The 19,808-nt window shown below is 44.6% G+C and overlaps 2 protein-coding genes across 4 annotated transcripts; both read right to left on the bottom strand.

Moving 5' to 3' along the window:
• Window positions 1–1,605: 1,605 nt before the first annotated feature.
• Window positions 1,606–5,149, bottom strand: ltc4s (leukotriene C4 synthase). The gene is made up of 5 exons (XM_063876563.1): window positions 4,032–5,149; window positions 3,479–3,578; window positions 3,090–3,160; window positions 2,023–2,104; window positions 1,606–1,841 (listed from the first exon to the last, which is right to left on the bottom strand). The coding sequence occupies exons 1-5, from the start codon at window positions 4,087–4,089 to the stop codon at window positions 1,700–1,702; spliced, it is 453 nt and encodes a 150-aa protein (XP_063732633.1). The 5' UTR covers window positions 4,090–5,149; the 3' UTR covers window positions 1,606–1,699.
• Window positions 5,150–5,374: 225 nt separating this feature from the next.
• maml1 (mastermind-like transcriptional coactivator 1) lies at window positions 5,375–19,431 on the bottom strand. 3 transcript variants are annotated; one of them, XM_063876560.1, is made up of 7 exons: window positions 19,042–19,431; window positions 18,316–18,456; window positions 17,111–17,657; window positions 12,435–13,739; window positions 11,072–11,326; window positions 10,675–10,804; window positions 5,375–9,964 (listed from the first exon to the last, which is right to left on the bottom strand). In XM_063876560.1, the coding sequence occupies exons 3-7, from the start codon at window positions 17,471–17,473 to the stop codon at window positions 8,994–8,996; spliced, it is 3,024 nt and encodes a 1,007-aa protein (XP_063732630.1). In that variant the 5' UTR covers window positions 17,474–17,657; window positions 18,316–18,456; window positions 19,042–19,431; the 3' UTR covers window positions 5,375–8,993. The 3 variants fall into 3 exon arrangements, with proteins under 3 accessions (XP_063732630.1, XP_063732632.1, XP_063732631.1); XM_063876562.1 differs by having other exon boundaries at window positions 17,111–17,441; XM_063876561.1 differs by having other exon boundaries at window positions 19,270–19,431.
• Window positions 19,432–19,808: the final 377 nt, after the last annotated feature.

Raw genomic sequence — 19,808 nt, 5'->3', positions numbered from 1 at the left:
AGTGACTTTGAAGCCTCATCTGATCGGTCAATTCTTCTAAATTGTTTGATTTTTGTCTCCTTTGTTTATTCAATTACATAAATGAACATCAGAGATTATGTTTACAAAAACCGTTGACTTTCAAATGACACAAAATGACATTTTCTGGAATGTTTCTACTCAGACCGAAACAGAAAACGTGTGTGTATCTTACGGTGTTTTACAAAATGTTCAGGGACGTTCTCCGCTGTCACAAGGACAGGTTCAGGAGAACATTCCTGCCCTCTGCAATAACCCTGCACAATAATCCCCTCTGGCTGAGAGAACTCTCTCAGTCCAGAGGGGGTTATTGCATACTGGACTCGAACGCTGTTCATTTCACATTCAGATCCTATTCAATATTACATTCCTCAAACACCTAATGCATAATATCCTACTGTATAGCACTGCTCAGATCTCTCTCACACACACACACACACACACACACACACACACACACACACACACACACACACACACACACACACACACACACACACACACACACACACACACACACACACACACACACACACACACACACACACACACACACACACACACACACACACACACACACACACACACACACACACACACACACACACACACACACACACACACACACACACACACACACACACACACTCCAGCGAAAGGGCTGTCCTATGTTCAGGTGGGGCAAGGACAGCCCTTTCACTCTCAGGTGGAGCTGTAAATGAGCAGCGTGTCAACATCTGGATATATTTGGGGCCATGTTTGACGTCTCTCCTGAATGTTGGTGTGGACCATGAAGCTCAGGCTGTCCAGCAGTCCTGCCTGATGATGACACACACAGCTGCTGCAGCTCCAGTCTGAGGAGACAAGCCAGGACAGATGTGCACCATACAGCTGTGAAGCTCTACTCCATCTTTGCCATGGGTGGGGATCGAACCGCTGACTTCATTTCTAGGTAATCGGGACATTTTCCCCCTCTGCCCCACTCCTTCGACAGAGAAGAATTAACCATATCCCAGGAAACCGTTCTTCTCCAAGAATTGGAACAAATCGTTTTTAGAGAAAGAATTGAAGAAAGCCATGACACTAAGACAAGTATAACTTTGAAAGAAGCCATGACACTAAGAGGAGTATAACTTTGAAAGAAGCCATGACACTAAGACAAGTATAACTTTGAAAGAAGCCATGACACTAAGACAAGTATAACTTTGAAAGAAGCCATGACACTAAGACAAGTATAACTTTGAAAGAAGCCATGACACTAAGAGGAGTATAACTTTGAAAGAAGCCATGACACTAAGAGGAGTATAACTTTGAAAGAAGCCATGACTTAAACTATAGTTCGAATCTGGCAGCAAAAACACATTCAAAGAAAATGAATTGAATTCTGAGAACATCTTGAGTCGACGTTTTAGGGAAAATATAAAGACCTTGAGAAAACCCGAAGATGATTCAATTAATGCTTGTTTGGTTAAGATCCTAAACGTTAAAATGTTTCCATTGATGAAGACTTCCAGTGATTTGTGTCCACACGTCATATTTGAATAAACAGCAGGTGTAATGCAGACAGACCGGAACACCACACACAACAACTTCCTCAGGGTTTTATTTTCCGTCATCGCATACAAACATCAACGTTTCCTCTTCTGACCCATGACCTTTGACCTTTGGTCTGCGCTCTCTTTCAGGCGAGGTCGAGCGCAGTGTGGAGTCTGTGCATCAGGTCCAGATTCAGGTAGACCCTGCAGAACGACAACACAACCCCAGCCCCGCAGAACCAGATCAGCAGCCACAGAACCCGGGTGCTGGAGTACAGCGGGGCCAGCCTGCGAGGGAGGGGGGGGGGGGGGGGGGGGAATAAGTAAGTCATTGATAAACTAATTAATGAATAAAAATAAATTCACCAAAATATTCTACATTTTCTAAACGCTCTTCATCGACCGGCGAACAGAAGAAGAGTCAGAGTTAATAAAGTTGAACAAACAGGAAGTGCTTTTTGTCTCCTACCGTCCCTGAGCAGACTCTGAATATCCCTGGAAGTACTGGAGACGTGCGTACAGATAGAGCAGACCACAGAGACAAGACAAGCCTGCAACACAAACATCATGTGGGGGGGGGGGGGGGTCTGTCACAGCTGTTTGGCAGTTAATTCAGTGTGTGTGGAGGATCCAGAGAGACCTGAGCTATTTATAACCTGCAGCCTCCTCAGAAGATGCACAGAGAGGAATGCATCAAAACCTGCCACATAAAGGATCTCATGATATTCATACATGTCTTATTATCGTGCATTATAAAACTCTACATAGAGACATTGTACATTAATATCCTGTCCTATATAATCATCAGAATATAGTGAAGAAATGCATCCCAGCTGCACTCATACTCCAAATAGGTCATGTTAGAGTAAATGCATCGACATATACCCAATCTATTTATAGCAATTGTAATCAATGAGTTGTTTAGTTTATACATATCAGAATATTGTGCAGAAATACCATCCCAGCTACTTATACTCCAAGTTTGAGTCATTTTAGTTCTTTTTCAGTCACAAAACCCATCATTCTTAAAGCTACTATGATACAAAAAGCAGGATCCTTCATATTTGAGTCGTTATTATGGTGTGATTCATCTCAGACTCTACAGCAATTTGCATTTTGCTGAATCAAGTGGATGAACTTGAACTTGGGAGTCTAAAAATACCCTTTTTTTGGGCCATCTTTGAGTGAAAGTACTTTAAATGAACAGAAGATGCAGCCAAAGACATGTTTACACAGGAAACACTTTTCCATCTCATGCTTTGGTAATTGAACTGCGTGCATTCCTGCAGTAGCATGCATGCTCTTTATATGAAATATCTGCTCATGAAACTGGATTGCTGCAAAGTCCTTGAGACAGAAACACACTCTCTGAATCTCAGCTTGAATTCTTTCTTCAGTCCGATAAGGTTATCTATCCTCCAAATGTTAATAAGTTCATATCTACTTAGTTATTAGTGTGTGTGTGTGTGTGTGTGTGTGTGTGTGTGTGTGTGTGTGTGTGTGTGTGTGTGTGTGTGTGTGTGTGTGAGGGATTACCTTCACTGAAGAAGACTCCGGAGATCCACAGAACAATGATGAAGATGGGGAAGTACTCGGAGCAGTTGGCTCTGAAACACAATGAATCAGACTGAGCTCCGGCTCCTTTAACAGGGGGAACTTTTGTTTTCAGGAACATTAAAACATTCTGCATCTTTTGAATATATCTAAATATCTTATGTGATGCAAACATTTACTTTACATATTCTTTAAAATAATGTGTTTTTAATACAAACAGTTGGAATTTTTTTTATTAAAACATATTTTAAATGAATCAGAAAAAAATCCATCGCCGTCAAAATGAACGTTTGCTGTCTCATTTTTTGAGGTGAATTTACTGATTTTAAAAAGTGAGTTTTATATTTTATGAATTATACTGAAGGTCTCACTGAGCTCTGAAGACCCGCTCAAACTCCGGCGGGCCGGCGGTGGAGGGGGGGGAAACTGAGAACTTCCTCCTGGCATAAATCACCTGCAGAGAGAAATATGCTACACACACACACACACACACACACACACACACACACACACACACACACACACACACACACACACACACACACACACACACACACACACACACACACACACACACACACACACACACACACACACACACACACTTTTATTATCTGTGTTTAAATGATGTTACAGTCTTAAATGAAAGAATTACAGTGTGCATCACAAATCATATTTCTGTTTTATAATAATATTAATGTAATAAATATCAGTTATAATAAATAATAATAAACGGAATAAATAAATTAAACTCGTGCAAATAATAAAGTATTAATAAAGTCTAAAGATTAGACCAAATGATCTCCAAACTACAGATTGCTCAGGTGTGATTACACACCTGCGACACAGTGAAGCAGGTGTGATTACAGCCAGATCTACCCCTCAGTCTGCTCTCATATTACCCAGCATGCCTTCTGTTCTTACCTTGCTCCAGGACGCCGAGCACGGTCACAAAGGCGAGGCCGACCGAGTCCTCAGACATCTCTGCAGTCAGAGCGACAGGTGAGACTGAAGCAGGCAGACGGGAAGCAGAGAGACAGGAAGAGAGATGGCCCAGCTGCAGGGGGCGGGGCTTAAAGCAGGGGGCGGGGGGGGGGGGGGGGCATCTGCACAGGTGGACTCACTTTACCTCATGAATACCTGCAGCAGTGCATTACAGATGTAAAGTTCATTAGTCATGCTGACTCTTGGGGAGCTGAGGAGTACAAAACACTCCTGGAGTTTTCTTTGGGTGAAATCTTAGGGACTTGGTTTGGGAACTGGAACGTCACCGGTTCAAGTCCCTGAAAAACCAAGTGCTACCGAGGTGTCCCTGAGCAAGGCACGAGTCCCTACACTGCTCCCAAAAAAAGTGAAAAATTGAAGAGTAAACCAAGTGTTTGTTTACGTCTGTGTTGTTTTAACTCTGGTTAACCAATTCTGCTCCAAACTAGATACTCCTCATGGACTGAAAACTTTAAATATTTTCATTCATTCAAATCTAACCAAACGAACGGGCAAAGTATAATTTGGGGAATTGAAAACACTAAACTAAGCGGTAAAGAAAGTTGTAACAGAGACTTCCAAAAAGAAGCGATGAGTAATTTGACTGCAGACTGGACGTTTGAAAAAAACTCAAACTGATGTTTGAATTATGGAAAGTCATAATTAAGAGAAAAAAATCTAAATTCTAAGAATCATTCAGACATTTGAGAAAAGGCAGATTTTAAGAAAAAAAAGGACAATTTTGAAGAAAATTTAAAAAAGTCTGAAGTTTAATATAAAGTTGGATTTTTTGAAGTCATAAAAAAAGTCAGAGTTTAAAAAAGGAATGATTCTAAGAAGTCCTAACTTTGAGAAAAGTCATTCAATAGGAATTGCTCAGGGGCCCGTTACCTGGTTTAGACGAACCCTGTCGTCTTGCTGTATATTGAAATGAATAACTCTTTGAATGAAAGCCGGCGGTGGTTCTGTCTGTAGGGACTTTGTCTTTGAACCGAAGGGTTGCCGGGTCACGTCACCATCGGACCAGTGTGGACTGGTGGCTGGAAAGGTGCCAGTTCACTGCCGAGGGCCCTTGAGCAAAGCCACCCACCATCCCTCCCGGGCGCTGTACAATAGCTACACACTGCTCCCAGTACTAGGATGGGTTAAATGCAGAGGAGCAATTTCCCTGTGTGAGCAGAAACATGCGAGACCAAATAAAGCAGGTTCATCCTCCGACTGCTCTTCTAGATAAAGGAATACATCAGAAGGTGAACCCAGAAGAAAACACACGGAACCCAAGCTGTTTCTAAAGAACTATATTTACATAATACTCTTGTTTTACAGAGAACCATATCAAAAGTATAAAATACTTACAAAATGCAATATATAAAAATAACATCTATCTTCTCCAGGTCATTAGGAAAGGCTTACATACAAAAAATATATTTATATTTACAGTTCAAGCCACATCCAACCTCCGGAAGAGCTCGGCAGGAGATCGGAAACGTGAAACCAGCCCCAAGATATCGTTAGCGATAATAACATTAAAATACAACACGACAAACTTCTGTGGAGGAAAACAGTACAGCAGATATAACAAGGCGGGAGACGGGGGGAGGATCGGACGGCGGGCGAAGAACCGTACGATGAATACGGAGCAGAGGTCCAACTAAACGTATATAATGAGAACTGTGAGGACTCGACTCTACACTGCACACACATTCAACGTTACATTCTTCGCCGCAGTCCGATCCCACACTTTCTGTCTGAACACTTTATGAACTGTTCAGGAAACGCGTTTTGGATTTTGGAAACATAAATGCCACGTTCAAACCCTCTGTAATGCTGGCACGACAGCGCCTTAGAGCTACTGCAGGAGGGGGGACACACGTCAAAACACCAGATGAAATGCATCTCATTCTCCGCCTGTCTTCCCTTCATTCTCTAACGTCTTTCTCAGAGAATTTCAGATTTATTTGAATGTAGGATTTTATCTCTGAATTTTGTATTTCCCCAATCCTCCCAGTCTATAATACATGTGTTCTTAAACCTACAATAGCTTTAATATGCTGTCGTACGTAAAGTCAGAAGCAGGATCAGCTTTAAACTCTGTGAATATCTTCAACATTTGATCAGAAACTCATCACAAGAATTCATTTCGCAGCACCATGACAACCATTTGTAATTTAATGCTGAATGACGAGCAATAATGGCCATCAATTATAATTCAATGCTCGTTTGCTATTAATGGCACATGGCTGTCCTGATTTCAGTCTCCCAGGCAGAAACACCTCAACCCGCCTGCAGAACAGAAACCAAACCAACGAGGCAGAGCTTCAAGGCCGGATCAGGAACATTTAACCGTCTTATTTTGAAAGGGTGTTCAGCCTGGGAGAGGTCCGCAGAGTCTGCAGAGTTTTGAAATGTTAAGAAACAGAAGAGGAGTTGTAATGCTCCGTTGGATTTTTAAAGTCAGTCTTAAAGTCGTCAGGGAGACTTCAGTTTCTAGAGATTCAGACGAGAGAAGTCTTAACAGCGAATCTTCAGAATGCGTGTCCGCTGCTCGGCGTCTCAGATCAGACAGTATCTTAACGACAGCATGTAAAAGGCTAGTGAGGATAATTGGTTAATTGGTTGATCCACGTCTGGGTTAACTTGTCTGCCGGGTTTATGACCTAAAAGTGGGTTTTATTTTCAGCTGAAATGTAAGATGTTATAAAAGTTCTGTCGGGTGATTTTATTTAAACAGGAAGTCCTTTTTGAGTAAAAGTTTGTAATTAGTTTTTACAGAAGGGTTTTTCATCTGTAAGAAAAGTCATTCAGGGTCTTTTGTTGATATCGTGTTTCCTGTCTGTGTTTGCAGTTTGATTTGAACCCTTTTGTGGCAGAACTACAAACCCAATAAACACAAATGATCCCAACGAGAAATAAATAAATTAGCTGCCTCAACTTTTTCTGGCAAACCTTTTTTCCACATATTCTGAATAAATGATAAACACAGAAGACACTTCAGACTTAGAGAATCAAAAATCCTCCCCTTCCTCTCAGGACTTGTTTAAATTTCCAATTAAGAACAGGAACATTTTGCTGCTTGTTGCACGTTTTACTGGGTGGCTCAGGGAATATCTGACTCACTGAAAACCTCTCTCTGGTTTATCCGGAGCGTTAACGTCACTCTGCAGACTCCAGCCGATGCATTTTACATGAGTGCAGGTCATTTCCCTGAACACACACGCTGCAGTGTTTGTATTAAAATAGCAGTGTGTGTGTGCAGATATTTCCCTACAGTATGAAAATGTACTCCTGCTTTAAATTCCTCACAGTAACGTGTTGTGGTGAAAATAACAGCACTGTTTACAACTCTCAGCACGAGTCTGCAGGACACACAAAAGCCAGCCCGATGTTTCGCCGTGATACAGGTTTAGGATTTACCGGGTCAAATCGTTTTCAAGAAAGCCAAATTGACGTCTTCAAGTGTCTTATTTTGCCACCAAAAGAAGTCGGAGCACCATGTGTGTTAGTCTATCAAATACAAAGGAAATGGTGTGTTCTTATTTTAGACACTTCAACGACAAACACTGCATCATTTTACCGTTCTCAGGGAAATGTCCCGAGTAGTTGCAGAGAATTATTGTTGAGAGTAAAACGTGCAAAAACAGCGTCATGTCCTCGAAATAACGTAATGCTTTACTTCCTGTTTCACTTCCTCTCCGCTGACAAACTGAAGAGTGTGTGTGTTGGGGGGGCTGGAGGGCTACAGTGGTTTAACACTGAATCAGGTTCAGTAGTTTTTACTCCTGTGTTCAGTCACACACACACACACACACACACACACACACACACACACACACACACACACACACACACACACACACACACACACACACACACACACACACACACACACACACACACACACACACACACACACACACACACACACACACACACACACACACACACACACACACACACACACACACACACAGCTCCTTCAGGGTTACACACCAGGTAATACACCTTGCTCTGTTCCATAGATCCATATGAATGTACCACAGTTACCTCAGGGTGTCTTTAGAACATGTTTGACTGTTTTGGGATTTCTAATAGTCAGGGAGCAGGTAAAAAAAGAGATCAGAATTTCAAAGATAAAAGCCATAAATTTAAAGTAAAAAAATGGGTTTAAATGTTTTTCTTTTTACAAGAAACTGAAATATTTATTATGTAATATTTTTAATTCAGAGCTTTTATCTTCAAATATTTAGATTAAATATAAAAAGATTGGAGGTTTATTTTATTTTATTTTTAGATTTCTTTTCAATAATTCACCACTTATTCTCAGAGTATTCCAAAGGATTTCTTTTAAATGTGATTTTTGTCATTTATCTTTGAAATTCAGATATGTAAATCTATAACCCAATAGATTCCAATGTCCTGATATCAAATATATCGTGACGTTTAAATTATATTTTCTATTATTGTCCTTTCTTAGGATTTAACATGGAGCGTTTCCTCGCTGGACTGAGGTGTTTTATGGATAAACTTCACCTTTATCGGCCTCATCAGAAAGCAGGGGATTCATCGAGGTGTTGTACCTGGTGAGTGACTCTGTTCAACTGTCTGAGTGGAGCTGGTGTTCAGGTTCCTCTGTTAGCATGTGCTGGCTTTAAACCTCCGTCTCCCCAGCAGGAAACACACGTTTCTTCATTGCATTGCAATGGACGCTGCAGCGGCTCAAATATCTCAGAGAGATTCACAACAACCTTCATGACGGTTACTCAGCGAGAGGAGACTGGTCACTCCGTTAGCTCGCTGGCTAATGCTAACACGCCGACCTCTCGCCTGGTCCGAGAAAGTAGGTCTCGGCTGCAGCAGGAAGTGTCGGTGCAGCTCAGCAGGCTTCAGGTGCTTCGGGTGCATCTAGTGGTGGCTGGCGAGCAGCTCGTCCAGGTCGGCCATCCACTCCTGAGTGTTGTGTCCCTTCAGCAGCGAGTCCACCAGCTCGCTCTCGCCGGCGAAGCTCCCTGACGCCACGTTATACCCGAACGCCACCTGCTGCTGCTGCTGCTGCGCTGCAGTCCTGCTCACCTGGTAACCTTGGTTACACTGCAGCCCCGGGCGGCCGCCGGACTGTCCGAATGCCGCCAAGTCGGGCAGCCCCGCTGCGCTCTGATTGGCTGCCTGCTGCTGCTGAGGCTGTTGCTGATTGGCCATTTGAGGGTTGGGCGGCGCCCTCTGCTGCACAGCGACCATGTTGTTCTGCATCATCTGCTGCGCGGGGGTCAGCCCCCCCATGGGACGCCCCCCTGGGTTCGACCCAAAGCCCGCGGCACCGGGCGGCATCTTGGCGAGGCGCTGCTGCTGCAGGTGGAAGGCGTTGGATGCGGCGTTGAAGGCGTTGGGCGGGAGGCCGGCGCTGCTGCCGGGCGGCTGATTGGCCATCTGCTGTTGCCAGGCGACGCTCTGGGCGCCCTGCATGCCGGTGGCCATGCTGCCCTGCATGGAGCCGGGCATGCGGGCGCTGAGCTGCTGCTGCTTCAGCATAGCGGCGTTGGGCTGCGCCTTCAGGTGCTGCTGAGCCAGAAGGTTGTGGCGGTAGGTGGTCGTCATGGCGCCCAGCGGCTGCCGCGTCATGGTGCCCTGCTGTGGGGGGGCGTGCAGGTTCATGTTGTTGTAGAGAACCTGCTGCACGTCCCCGCCCCCCCCGCCGCAGGACGACAGGCTGATGTCACCCTGACTTCCTGCAGGGGGCGGAGCCACACCTCCCGCCGGCCCCCCTCCCTGCCCCCCCATGCTCATACCCATAATGCCCTGGTTCTGAGGGAACATGCGCTGGGAGCCGGGGGCGGGGCCTCCCATGGAGCCGACGCTACCCATTGGCTGAGAGGAAGCTGTGGGGGGAGAGTTTATTAATGGACGTATCGATAGTTACGGATATGATTGATCTCTCTGAACATCAAGCTCTGTCTCTGAAAACACGCATTATAGAGGTCATCGTTTTGTATTGTTTTCAACTTCAACTCTCCTTTACACATTCAGAAAATATAGAAATGAATAATTGTAAGTACTGACTAACCTCAGCATGTTTTTGCTGAAACCTCTAACATAAATCATTGACCAATATTTAACTCAACATAAAGGAGGTAAATCCAGTCTGATCCCAGTGCTTAGCTCGCTGTGGATCCTCTGCTGCAGTGGGAGCTGTAAAAGCGTCTCTGTGACGAACAGGCACTGAACAGCTGTTTGAGATTTAACTTTCAAATCAGCCGCATCTTTTACATGCAGAGACAAAACAGAAACCTGCTCTGACTGTATTCTGATGAAGCCGATAAACAGCACAGTCTTTCATAACAAAAGACTTAAAGAACAACTATTCCCTCAGCACTGTTTTCCATTAAGTGTCAGAACATAGTGAAGAATGTCCACCCAGCTTCTCTAAGTCCTAATAGTCTTGTATTGTGAGTTTAAAACCAAAAGATCTTTAATGAGATAGAAAGTCATAGAACCAGCAAATCTCTGTTTCTAGAGGCTAAACTCATCGTGTTTATATCTACTTTACTTTCTCTACTTTCGGTTTCTGTAAGTGAAGTATTTGTGGTACCTGTAAACTGGTTGCCTGGCGGCTGAGGGAAACCGTTCTGATTGGTCGGTGGTCCCGGCTGGTCCTGGTACTGAGGAGGGGGGCGGGTCAGGTGTCTCTGCAGCTGCTGGTCCTGCTGGCGCTGCTTCTCCTGGACACACACACACACCCACACACAATAGGACATTTATTTCCCTAATCGTTTAACTTGTTGAACTGATACAGAGAGTCCAGCTCCTTTAAAACCTGTCCCCCCTGTTTCTCATCATATTGAAGCAGCTTCAGGAGGTTTGGAGCCGTGGGGAGAGTAAAGCAGCAGCGCCCCCTGCTGTTTGAAGGTAATGCTTACAGGCTGGAGGAAGGATCTCCTCTCTCTCCAGGCTGTGCAGTAACACCTGTAAACACTGAACCCGTGTACCTGTTCGGCCATGAGCTGCTGCCTCTGCAGGTACTGCTGCTTCTGCTGCTCCAGGATCTGCTGCTGTTGGTGCTGCTGCTGCTGCTGCTTCAGCGCCGCCGCCACTGCCGCCTGGCTGCTCAGGTAGGCCGCCGTGTTGCCGTGGTTACCTGCCATGTTGCCGGCCCCCGGCGGCACCGACATGGCGGTGTTTCCAGGAGCCGGCGCCATCGTGTTGGCAGGGCCGTGAGGAGGAGCAGAGTACGAGTTCTGGTCCTGATGGGAAACAGGAAGTGAGGTTTTTAATTAGACTTACTTTTGATGATTGAGTATAAACTGCATGCAGGGCTGACGCACGCACGAGTTTGACTAAAGTTCAGCAGGAACACAGCGTCCTTCTGCAGGGGAAAACTACAGCAGCTCAATTTAAATACAGAGAGAATATGAAAGGCTGCTTTGTTACCCTTCACCCCCCTGTGTGAGCCACACACACACACACACACACACACACACACACACACACACACACACACACACACACACACACACACACACACACACACACACACACACACACACACACACACACACACACACACACACACACACACACACACACACACACACACACACACACACACACACACACACACACACACACACACACACACTCCCTCTATCAGCACCTGTTGGACTCGCTGCAGTTACCACGAACACAGTCCTGACCCCCGACACGACTCAGCATTACGAGTCCTAAAACTCTACCATGAGTCGGCATGTTATCACTTCCTGTTCCCTCATCTGGAAGTGGAAATTTTAACGCTTGTTCTACAGCATTAATATGTCAGTAGATACCCCACTGGTGAATTTAGAAACAGAGGTTGAGTGTCTAAACGAGACGGATGTCATCACGCCCACCTTTAGCTTAGCGGTGGGGACATGAAGTCAGATATTGTTTACTTCTGAGGACACCTTTCATATGCTTTAGTCGAGGGGTTTCAAGACTTCAACAGAACACTTTGGTACAGACAGCTTGCAGGCCTGAGTGTGTGTGTGTGTGTGTGTGTGTGTGTGTGTGTGTGTGAGTGCGCTGAGGCCTGGTTATGAAAGCAGAGCAGGAACACTCTGATCAGTGTGCTTGTTGTTGTTGTTGTTGTTGTTGTAAGCGTTGCGATGTTGGCCAAAACAACTAATCAACTTAGTTTAATCAAAAACTCAGCCTCTCTCATCTGGAAATATTCAGCTTTTCTGTGTTTTATATATATATGTGTGTGTGTGTGTGTGTGTGTGTCTCACCTGTGTGTGTGTGTGTGTGTGTGTGTGTGTGTGTGTGTGTGTGTGTGTGTGTGTCTCACCTGTGTGTGTGTGTGTGTGCGTGTCTCACCTGTGTGTGTGGGATGTGTCTGAAGCCCATGCTGTTCTTCTGTTTGATCTGCTGCTGCTGTCGGAGCAGCGTCAGCAGTGCCGCCTTGTTCTGGCTCTGAGTGTTGGGGGGCCTCGGGGGCCCGGGCCCCGCTTCAAAGTGCGACAGAGGTTTGGTGTTGTTGTAGTTCAGCATGGCGGCTGTCACCTGGGCCCCCGGCACCGGCGGGTGGACGAGCGGCGGCCCCTGCGTCTGGTGCCCCATCATGTTGGGGTGCTGGGGCCCCGGCATGTAGCCGCCGGCCCCCGCTTTTTGGGGCCCTTTGTTGGGCTGAGCCGGCATCAGAAGCTGCTTCTGGGCCCCGGGGTTAAAGTCCTGCGGATACAGGGAGGGGTTGCTGGGTTTGTCCAGACCAAACGCGCCCCCTAGTGGGTTCTGAGAGGGAGTAGCCATGGGGGGCCACTGCTGCGGGTGTGCGTGGGGCCCCTGGCTGTGGAACTTGGCCCCCGGCTGAGGCTGTTTGTGCTGCATCTGTCCGTGCAGGTGCTGAGAGCGCTGCTGCTGCGCTGCCAGCTGCTGCAGCTGCTGTGCAGGGGACAGGTCTTTGGGGGGGGGCAGGTGGTGGTTGGGAGGGGGCTGGAGCTGCCGGGGGGGAGGAGGGGCCGGCTGAGAGAGGGGGGGCACGGCGGGGGAGGAGGCAGAGGAGGAGGCGATTGGGGAGCTTGTGGGATGAGGAGCGGGCCCTGAGGAAGAGGACCTGAGGTGGGGGGAGGCGGTGCGGGAGTCCTGCTCGAAGGCCACGGAGGAGGGGGAGAACTCCGTCTTTACACTGGCCAGATCTGGGGGCAGCAGTGAGGAGCCTCCCCCACCTCCTCCTCCCCCAGGGGCCAGCTCCAGCAGGTCCTTGCGGTCCTCGAAGCCGTCGTTCAGGATGTCCTGGATGTCCTCGTAGGCCACGGAGCAGTTGAGCTCCTCCATCAGCTCCGTCCACTCCTGCTCGTTCAGGTTCAGGTCGGGGAACAGGCTGTTGTTGTTGCCCCCCCCAGAGGGAGGCATGATGGGCAGGATGTCGTCGGGCTCCTGCTTCATCTCTTTACGGTGGAAGTCTGTCGGGGAGTCCGTTTTGTCCCCGTGTTTCCCGTGGTTCCCGTTAGCGCTGAGGAGGTCGCTGAGGCCCAGCTTGGAGTCGAGCGGGGAGCCGTTGGCGGCGCCGTTGTCCAGACACGCCTTCTTGTTGGGGGGGAAGCCGTCGCTGAAGCCGTTCGCCGGGTCTCTGCTCAGCGGGGAGCCAGCGCTCTCCAGCTTCCTCTTCACCGTCTCCTGCAGCTGCACAGCGGAGGACACAGAGACAATGCATCACATTCAGAGAAGATCGAACAAGCGGATGCTGCGAATGTAAGGATTAAAAACAACCAACGATTATTTAACTATTTCAAGAAAGTCCCGTTGCAGTTCCCCATTTCTTAATGTTGACATGTGTTTGAAGAAATGGGGTTATCTGGGGGTCCCAAGTAACACAGCTGTTGAATGGTGTTTCTATTTGAGAGTCCTGCAGACCATAATAGCTGGAGCTTACATAACGAGAACACAAAGAGATCCTCAGAGCAGCAGATCTGTGACGGGACATTAGGATCAGCTGATCCTCACTACCATACCCAGAGAACATCACAGTATTACACCTGTTCAGCTGACCTCCAGGCTACTACCTCCAAATATATATTCCTCTTGTGATGATGAATAGGAAATTAGTAACAGACACTGAGCGGCTTCCTGGTGTCGGAGCATCCCTACAGTTGATGAGCAGAGTGTGTTTCAGAGTGACATCTGCTCTGAGGAATGCAGAGAATTTCCTGATAGCTGCAGCGGAGCATCAACACATTCACAGAGCTGCTCCGAGGCCCTGACTCCAAACAGTGACATGTTGTTTATAGAGTTAGACTTCATTAGAAGGCCTTTATTGTAATGGCAGAGGCATTTTAATTGTCTGGAAAAAAACCTAGTACAGGCACTTTATATATTATTTAGTGAATACCTGTGGGTTTCCTCCTGACAATTTCAGTGGGTTATTGATATCTCCTTAGAGTTTGACATGTTTTACTATTTGAGTATAGTTGTATGCACTTTATTAAGTATAAATATATGTTTTATTAACCATTTTCACTATTTATCTATGTGTTTTTGACCAAACGATTGATCTGAAAGGGCTCAGCACATAAATGTTGAACACAATTAATCGTATTTGCTGCTTTAAATTGTAACACTGTTTACTTCTTGCTTACTCTAGAGGCAAAGCGTTAAGGAAGTTACTGTGATAAGTGCAGAAGTGACCGCTGTGATAATACAGATAACTGGAAACCAAAATAAAGAGGAGCAGTTTTCCTGCCCCGAGGAGAAGGAGTCTCTATGAGCTTCTTAAACCAGAGAAACTGGTCCGACTCCTCCCTGCCATGAGGAGGGGGGGACAAAAGATCATGGCTCTGAAGTCCCTCCTCCCTAACCAGGGAGAACCCTTCAGTGAGCTCATCTTTAAAATACACTAAAATGTACAATGTGTCGGAGCGGTAGCCAAGAGGAGCGTGAGCGTTCTGTAGTGATGTCACTATGTTCCGAAAGGAGTCCGATGGAGGTGTTTCAGCGCAATGCATGATGGGATATGTTGCTGAATGCTAGTCTAAGAATTTTGCTTTTTGCCAATGCATTGTGGGATACTTTGAATCTATTATATTGGATTATTATTCTCACTACCCGTTCTCTTTTGATTGGACACCTCAGATAATTCATATCTAATTAACACGACAGTCTGAAACTGAAAACATTCAAACAGAGACATTCATTTTGGTAGAGAGCAGCGAACCAGAGCCAAGGACAGTCTGCTCAGAAGATACTGAGGGTATTCTGCTGTGGCTGAAACCTCTGCAGATTTAACATGACAGCGAATAAAGGAAATACCTCCACACTGACTCAGGCTGAGGGCTTTGTCTCTCGCTCCGCCACAAAAATCTCAAATACCTCACGTGTTTACGTCAGCTCATCAGCGCCGTGCATTGTGGCATGCTTTACGTTTTAATGATGGAATGATCATTGTTTGTTATTTAGATGAATCCTTTACAGAGAATAAACCTTAGCTGCAGCACTTCAAATGTAGCAAGAAATTATACATACTTTTAATTCTGACTCATTTTTGTGACATGTTTCTTGGCAGTTTAAGTGTTGGTGACTGGGTCAGGTTCACCTCTCTTAATTATATATTAATGGGTTATTAATTTAAAAACACACAACTTTTTAAGTTAAATTATGATTTTGTCTTCTTTGACCTGCCTTTTCCTCACCATTAAGGGTTTAGATTTAAGGAATACACTTGAAATGTTCTTAAATGTATATTAATATTGTATGAAAAAAATGTAATTCATAGTTTTGCATATATATGGACTAAACCAGCCATAAAAGTCACCATAAAATCGACCTCTGAACGCTAATTTAGCTGTGCTTTAATCATGTCTACATAGTGAATTCAATAACGGCAGGAATTGTGTGCAGACAGAGCGTTTTGAGGGGTCAGATCAAAGTCTGTTTCAGGGCATATTGTTTTTGGTACCAGTTTTCTGCATGTTTTGGACATAAGAGGTTTTAACAGTCCAGCCGCAGACAGACTCTAAACTCCCTCACATGCCATTAAATACGAGAACTCTATTATCATAAATTCATCTGCAGTTTTCTTTCTTTTATGTTTGATGTTCTATTGCCTCTTTGAGACGTCTACACTTTAGAATTGTTTTTTTCTTCTTTTTATTTCTAGTTATTGGCTCTGCGTTGTTTTGTATTATGCTGCTGCAACACAAAAATGTCCCAGTTTGAGTTTAATAATTCTTATCTTATCATAGGTATGACCAAGTGTTTTGGTCTATTAAATGTCCACAAAATAGTGAACATGCTCTCAAAGTCCAAGGCGATGTCTTTAAATCTCTTGTTTTAATGTGATATAAAAGCAGCACATCTCATCTCAAGGGATTTTCCTGACTTTTTTTAGCCCTTAAAAAATTCAAATGGCTCAAACAACGTGAAGATTAGTTGTATTTTTCAGTCAATCAACTCGTCAAATAGTTGACTAATTCATAATCACTTTTTTAAAACAGCTTTTATAATAGTTCTATATTTGCTCCTTCTTTTACAAACTCATTTCCTCTTCATGTACGCACCATTACACACCAAAACAGATTCCTAGCATGTGCAAACCTACTCAGCAATCAACCTGAGTGTGATATTTCACCAGGTAATTTGTTGTTGGAACTAAAGATATTTTCTCTACTGTAGATTTAAAGATCAGCTCTTTCGGTATAGCAGTGTGTTTTTAGATGCGAGTCCAGCGCTCATTTTACATTTATATTGAATTACAATTCCTTGCACACTTAACGTAAATAATATCCTACTTTTAAATCGTGTTAGCTATAATTTGGCCCTTCATAGTGTTTATTGGTCAGACAGTCTACAGATTTTCACTTTTCACAGTTAACTTGTATATATTTAACTTGTATTTGTTTATTTTGGGCTCTTTATTTTTCAAATCATGACCAATGATTTTGTTTTAACATGCTACTGTAACGTGTGTGTGTGTGTGTGTGTGTGTGTGTGTGTGTGTGTGTGTGTGTGTGTGTGTGTGTGTGTGTGTGTGTGTGTGTGTGTGTCCATATCTCACTCACCGCTATCAGCGTGCTGTTGCGGCTCTGCTCCGCCGCGGTGCCTCCACTCTCCCCGGCCTGGTGCTCTCCTCCTCCTCCCCCGGCTGCCTGCGCCCTCTGCCCGGCCTGCTGTTCCCTCTGCCCAGCCCCCTGGTCCACTGCACTGCTCTGGGGCTGCCGGTGCTTGTTGGACCGCTTGGCCTTAGCCTGCAGACAGCGCTGGTGCAGGTTGAAGGTTTGCTGCCGCTCCAGCTCCAGCCGCTCCAGCGTCGCGGTGTCGTAGCGGCTCTCGCAGCTGTTGTGATGCTGCCGGAAGTGCTCGATCCTCCGGCGGAGCCTCTCCATCACCGCGCTGTGTCGCGGTGTAACAAAATCCGCCATCATCAATAAACGACTCAAAAAAAAAGAAGAGAAACTCCCCCGTCTCAGGTTTCGTCCATAAAAATGCTGAATTTGGCTCTTTTTTCACCACCACTCTGGGCGTCTATACACCCCCCCTTTACAAAGACTCCTGTGCTGGCTCCATGGAGGCGACCTTTGTCTTGCTAATGGCCTTCAGTCACACTCACTGCCGGGGAGGAAAATTAAGGGTTTTGAGTGCAACACCATCCAGCCTCCTGATTACTTTACTCACTTTAAACCTTATGGATAATGAAACACACAACCGCCAGTTTAACTTGCTGTGTGTATGAAACTCTGGAGTCTGTTAGAGCCACATTTTGAGTAGAACCCCACATACAAAATATTTTTTTAAAACACAAACAAAATCCCTGCTTGGTTAATAGTAAATAAATCAATTTACACTAACCTTTCCATTTGTTTAAATCAATGAAATAACGCGATATCTTTTTTATCAGACAAACTCCCGTTGAAGCTAAGTGAAGTTAGCAACATTCCTCCACTCAAAAATCACAGCGTCGAAAAATCCTCAAAACTATCATTTAAATACATGTTATGGGCACTATCTTACGTTAGACCTTAACTCCACTCCACCCTCACTTGTTTAAAATACCGATACCTTCCATGGGAGCATCATAACAGGTCTCCAACTTGAGTGAAACTTTTATTTTTGTTCGAGTATTAAAAGTAGTTAGCTTTCGTTGACTAGCAACAAGAGGCTAGTTAGCTCGCTAGTTAGCAACTTCACAAACAATATTTTAAAACCACTATTTTATACGATAAACACCAATAAGACCTTACAGGTCATGTTATTTAAACTCACTTACTGTGAAAGCGTGGCTCCTTTCTTACAGCATCGGTCTTGAAAACAGCTGATCCTCCGCCTCCCTGTAGCCGTTAGCCGTTAGCTGCTAACTCTATGTTTTCTGGTTAGACGGGCACAGGAGAACTCCGTTTCCCAGAATGCACTGCGACCAGAGGTGGAAGAAATACTCGGATTTTGTACTTCAGTAAAGGTAATAGTACCAGAGTGTAGTAATACTCCTATACAAGTAAACATTCATAATATTACTGACGTAAAAGTAAAAAAGTACTCTCATCTAAATGTACTTAAAGTAGCGACAGTGAAAGTAGTCATTGTCTGATTGGTCCATTTCAGAATAATATCTCTGATATGTTTTATAATGATTGATCATTAAAGTGTTCTCAGAGCTGGTAAAGGTGCAGCTAGTTTGAATGGCTTTGTATACTGCAGGGTAGCTGCTGGATTTACTGCAGGTGAACTACAGTCTGATTTAAGGGCTGATTATATTTACCATCATTAATCCAGATCTGTAAAGTCACTAAAGGTTATGTTTGTTAAATATACAGAAATGTCCTACATTAAAAACAAAATGCTGACTCAGAGACAACCTTGTTTGCTATAATTCCTCAGAATTCAGGTTTTTAAATAAACAATAATATGTGGACACTACAACATGTTTAAACATCAGTCATCAAAATAGAGCATCATACGTTTAATAACTGTAGTGGAGTAAAAGTACAATATTTACCTCTGAATTGTAGTGGGTTAGAAGAAGTACAAAGTCTCAAAAAATTAGAAGTAAAGTACAAAATTGTCCTTAAGTACAGTACTTGAGTAAAACTACCTTGTTACTTGTCCGAAATGACCAATCAGAATAGAGTATTCCACTAAGTAATGTTTAGTTACTTTCTCTGTAGAAAAATGCTAACGTTAGCTCAGTTAGCAGAGCCCGAAACGTCTAAATAAAGCATCATACTTTATATGTATTCCTCCCGATGGTCCCGGATATTCCTCCCCGCCCGAGTCGGGTTTTGTAAACGGTGTTTGGTGCGGATTGGTCCGGTTATAACGGGCCAAACTGCCTCCCTTCTGTTTCTGTCTCTATTGTTATCCAGCGGACAGGCAGGGCTTCTCCGCCATCTTGGAAACTTTCTCTTTTTTTTCCATCAGAGACAGGAGAGGAATGTCCCTAAGACCGCCCTCACCGGTGACTGACAGAACAGACAGCCAATAGAAAGCGGGGAAACTTGGTGACGTGAACAGTGAGAAATGAATGAGTTCTGCTAGTGATAATAATAGTAATACTTTTAATTAATCATTCCTACATTAATTATAATACAAGGAATTCAAATAGTTTCAGAGATTATTTTTCATTTTTTTTGCATTTGCAATTTTATTCTTTCGTAAATTTACCACCGTTTTAGCTACCTAAAGTTGAAAAGATAATTCATATTTTATCTTATTTCCCATAAATTATAATCACTTTAATCTCCGAAATCCTCTAAGATAAAATGT

Source organism: Eleginops maclovinus, chromosome 23 (assembly GCF_036324505.1).
Source record: "Eleginops maclovinus isolate JMC-PN-2008 ecotype Puerto Natales chromosome 23, JC_Emac_rtc_rv5, whole genome shotgun sequence".
In the NCBI taxonomy this organism is placed as follows: Eukaryota; Metazoa; Chordata; class Actinopteri; order Perciformes; family Eleginopidae; genus Eleginops; species Eleginops maclovinus.
Note: the sequence above shows the minus strand (reverse complement) of the source record. Positions and strands in the feature narration are given on the sequence as shown.

Coding starts and splice junctions, on each gene's coding strand:
- ltc4s (XM_063876563.1), bottom strand. CDS start 4,089: ATGTCTGAGGACTCGGTCGGCCTCGCCTTTGTGACCGTGCTCGGCGTC. Junction 3,579..4,031: donor GCTCGGCGTCCTGGAGCAAG/GTAAGAACAGAA, acceptor GTGTGTGTGTAG/CATATTTCTCTCTGCAGGTG. Junction 1,842..2,022: donor TCAGAGTCTGCTCAGGGACG/GTAGGAGACAAA, acceptor CCTCCCTCGCAG/GCTGGCCCCGCTGTACTCCA.
- maml1 (XM_063876560.1), bottom strand. CDS start 17,473: ATGATGGCGGATTTTGTTACACCGCGACACAGCGCGGTGATGGAGAGG. Junction 13,740..17,110: donor GCAACAGCACGCTGATAGCG/GTGAGTGAGATA, acceptor TCCGCTGTGCAG/CTGCAGGAGACGGTGAAGAG. Junction 11,327..12,434: donor GACACATCCCACACACACAG/GTGAGACACGCA, acceptor GTTTCCCATCAG/GACCAGAACTCGTACTCTGC.